General features: G+C 45.7%; 1 protein-coding gene across 1 annotated transcript in view; it reads right to left on the bottom strand.

Annotated features, from left to right (window-relative positions):
* The window catches only part of LOC102433015 (myb-related protein B-like), an 18,223-nt gene that overhangs the window by 11,205 nt on the left and 3,278 nt on the right, over positions 1 to 3,740 (bottom strand). Inside the window, exon 3 of the mRNA XM_023750805.1 lies at positions 1,011 to 1,104. Within this exon, the coding sequence (XP_023606573.1) occupies positions 1,011 to 1,104 (94 nt within the window). The remainder of the gene's footprint in view (positions 1 to 1,010; positions 1,105 to 3,740) is intronic.

The following is a 3,740-nucleotide window of genomic DNA, read 5'->3' as shown; positions in this document are numbered from 1 at the left end:
CCCAGACTATGAGAGGGCACAGGCCAAGCTAAGGGACCCCCCTCCGAGTGCACAAATTTTTATGCACTGGGCCTCTAGTCTTTTATAATATAAGAAGAGGGATTTCCAACTCCTACAGTAAAATAAATAAATAAATAAGGCCAGCAGGATCTAAGATGGTACAACCAATCTAGAAAAAGGCCTGGCAGTTTCTATAAAACTAAACATACACCTGTCCCATGGCTGTACCTAAATATCCTGCTCAGAGAGAAAATCCTCAAAAAGACTCATCAAGAATCCTCACAGCAGCTCTATCCACAATAGCCAACAACTAGAAAGAGCCCCAGTGCCCAACAACAAGTGAAACATGGGGCATACCCATCCAATGGAATACTATTCAGCAATAAAAACAAACAAATTCGTGACTCACACAACATTTTGCTGAACAAAAAAAGCCAAATAGAAAAGAGCACAACTGTACAATTTCACTGATAGGACATTCAAGAACAGGCAACATAAATTAAGCCAAGAGATAGATTGGGGCGGCCTGGGAATGGGAAAGACGGAACACAAAGGGAATGTTTTGTTAAAACTGTTGAACTGTTCACTTTTAAAAGGTGTATTTGGTTGTATATGAATTATACTTCCATAAAGTTGACTAAAGAAAAGAAAATCAATTCAGAACTTGAGGTCCAAAGATACAATAATAATAAAGGGGGTTGCAGACTTGGCTAAACCTCTTAGCAGTTAAAGAACAAGAAACACAATCATTGTTCATGATGATGCAGAATACACCAGCTTCTAAGAGACACAACAGTGATTGCTGGCCCTGAGGTCTGAGAGACACAAGTGCCCCCTCCCACAGGAGTCTTCAATATTGAGTCCCCAAGAATGCTATGCGAAGAGGCAACTGGGAGAATCAAAGACCCACCCACTTCTTTCATCAGCTTCTCCTCTTCATTGCACCTACCAGGGCATCACACACACATACTGCCATCACTCCCGCTGTAATTGCCCTCAGGGTCACTCACCTCCGCATGGGTCCATTTGACCTTGCACTTGCTGTCCCTCTGCTCTGGCACGTCTGAGTCTGTGTCCTGGTAGTGTAGCTCATCCAGCTCCTCACTGCAGGGAGAGCAAGCTAAAGGTCAAGGACATATGTCTCCACATCCTGCTACAATATGATGGATGGACAGCGCATGGGCAGGGGCCAGTTACTTCTAGGGAAAGGTAAAGTTTTGTGGGAAGCAGGTTTTTACTCTTTTTGCTTTCAAAAACATAGGTACTTCCATCCTCCTTTTTAAAAAATTTTTAACAAAATGGGGTTATGAGCTATTTTCATTTTCTTCTTTTATTTGTTTTCAGGTACACCCTAAGGATTGGAAAAGCTACAAGAAAAAAGAAGTTGCGATTTCACTAAGATTACCATATTCAATCAAAACTAGACACCAATTTAATATTTTCTCTTCGATAACAACTGTTAAACTTGCATGGATGTTCTAAAGATTAAAGCTGATGGCCCTAGCCGGTTTGGCTCAGTGGATAGAGCAGGGGTGGGCAAACTTTTTGACTCGAGGGCCACAATGGGTTCTTAAACTGGACTGGAGGGCCGGAACAAAAGCATGGATGAAGTGTTTGTGTGAACTAATATAAATTCAAAGTAAACATCATTATATAAAGGGGTACGGTCTTTTTTTTTTAGTTTTATTCATTTCAAACTGGCCGGATCCGGCCCGCGGGCCATAGTTTGCCCACGGCTGGGATAGAGTGTTGGCCTGAGGACTGAAAGTTCCCCAGTTCAATTCTGGTCAAGGGCACATGCCAGGGTTGTGGGCTCGATCCCCAGTAGGGGGCGTGCAGGAGGCAGCCCGATCAATGATTCTCTATCATTGATGTTTCTCTCTCCCTCTCGCTTCTTCTCTGAAATCAATAAAAACGTATTTTTTATAAAAATGATTAAAGCTGATGGTGTCAGCCAATATGACGCAGCAAAATTTTAAGAAATATTGGTTATTTGATAAAAACATTTAAAATACATTATCTTAGTAAATATGTCCATTTGCACATCCCTTCCCAATCCTTGCCTACACACAAGCATAGTTTATGTAGAGAAAAATCTAAGTATAAAAAGCTTTGAATTCTGATGTTTTTCTTTTCTAACTGGCAATTTTCCAAGTTGCTCCAAACTTTCCTATTTGATCAGGTTTAATTAGATCAGGTTAGGAAAATCGAAATCATGCTTTCCACCTCCCGGGATGTCAGGTGCTCCCAGCTCCATGTGGTGGGACCTGCATCAGGTCCCCTTCGTGGAGCACATTCCTCACGGAAAGAGCCTCCTCATCTCCAAACAAGCAAGGCAAGTGCAGACCGTGTGTGAAAGGGACTTCCTTTCGTGTCCATCTTCCTTCTGCCTCCTCCAGAACTCAGCGTCTTTCCTAAAGTCAACCTCTTCCTATGCTCCTAGGACACCTTGGAAATTCTATTTCAGAATGCAGGCCCAGCAAGGGCTCCCCCATGCCCCCACCCCCCACCCTGGGAACAGCCTGCACCTTTCCCTTCCCCCTCTTCTTCCCTGACAGTAACTCTAAGGGACCCCCAGGAGACTTGTAATCAGGGGGGCCATGGACAGCAGCAGCTCATCCCAGGCTCACCCCCTGAATCCGTCTCCAAGGCCCCCTTTTCTCTGACTTCTCAGTGAGTCAAAGCAGCCCTGCCTAGGCTCTCCCCAGTTGCTTCTTCACTCTTAAAATCATTAAAAAAAAAAAAAATGTAGGCCCTTAGGCTTCCTGTCTCCTTGCCCTCATGGACAGAGGTCAGCTCCACCTCCACACCTGTGGGGTCGTAGGGGGTTGGCACCAAAAGGCCCTAATGTTTACTCAAGAGAATGACCATTCAGGAATGAATGAACTTACAATGCTGCCGACTAGCAGATAAGAAATGCCAATTAATGTGAATTTTTTGGAAGGAGGAAAAGGACAGACTGTCTAAACCCAGCAATACATTAGTCACAGAAGGACCGGGAATTCAGCCATGCCCCATCATTCCTGACCCAATTCATGAGGTCCTCCACCACCTCAAAGTAGAGGACAAAAATTCTGTAAGCTACTCATAATGACAAAATGAAGCTGGCTTTATCATCAGCTGCCCCCCGGCCTATTTCTGACAGAAACCATCTTTGGTTCTCCAACACCCCGCTTCTAAAAGAAGTTCAGCAAATGTTCCTTCCAAGATGCAAAGTGTCTGTATGAACACTGTAATCTTTTACTTGATGGAGACAGCAACTCAGCTGGGAGAATTCTGTGAGATAAATTTCAATAACCATCATGGCGCTGACCACCCCCTTCACATGCATTCTCACTGCCCCCATTTAACAGATGTGGAAACTGAGGCTCCCAGGGGTTATGCTACTTGCCAAGTCCAGAGCCAGGTGCGAAACCTACACCCTCAAGTCCTCTCCTCCGCTGAAGAAGCAGAGGCCACGTCAGTGGTGGCAGCCACATGGAGGTCCCACACACCCTTTCTATGCCCTTCCAGGTGCTGGGCTCCGCTCCAAGTGGAGTGAGTCAGAAGCTGAGTAGGAAGTGGGGCGCTGCTGAGGGGAAAGTTCCCGTGAGGGGCCAAGAATGGAGATGATGACTGTGGGGTGCCAGGGTGCAGAAACCATCCCTCACATGGCACCCCTCCCCGAGTCCCCGGGAGAGCAGCGGAGGACCTGGGGCGGTTGTGATCCCGGGAGTCACACTTCCTGATGCAAGATCAGG

Source organism: Myotis lucifugus, unplaced genomic scaffold (genome assembly GCF_000147115.1).
Source record: "Myotis lucifugus unplaced genomic scaffold, Myoluc2.0 scaffold_16, whole genome shotgun sequence".
NCBI lineage: Eukaryota > Metazoa > Chordata > Mammalia > Chiroptera > Vespertilionidae > Myotis > Myotis lucifugus.
The sequence above is the reverse complement of the archived record's forward strand: the minus strand, read 5'-3'. Positions and strand labels throughout refer to the sequence as shown.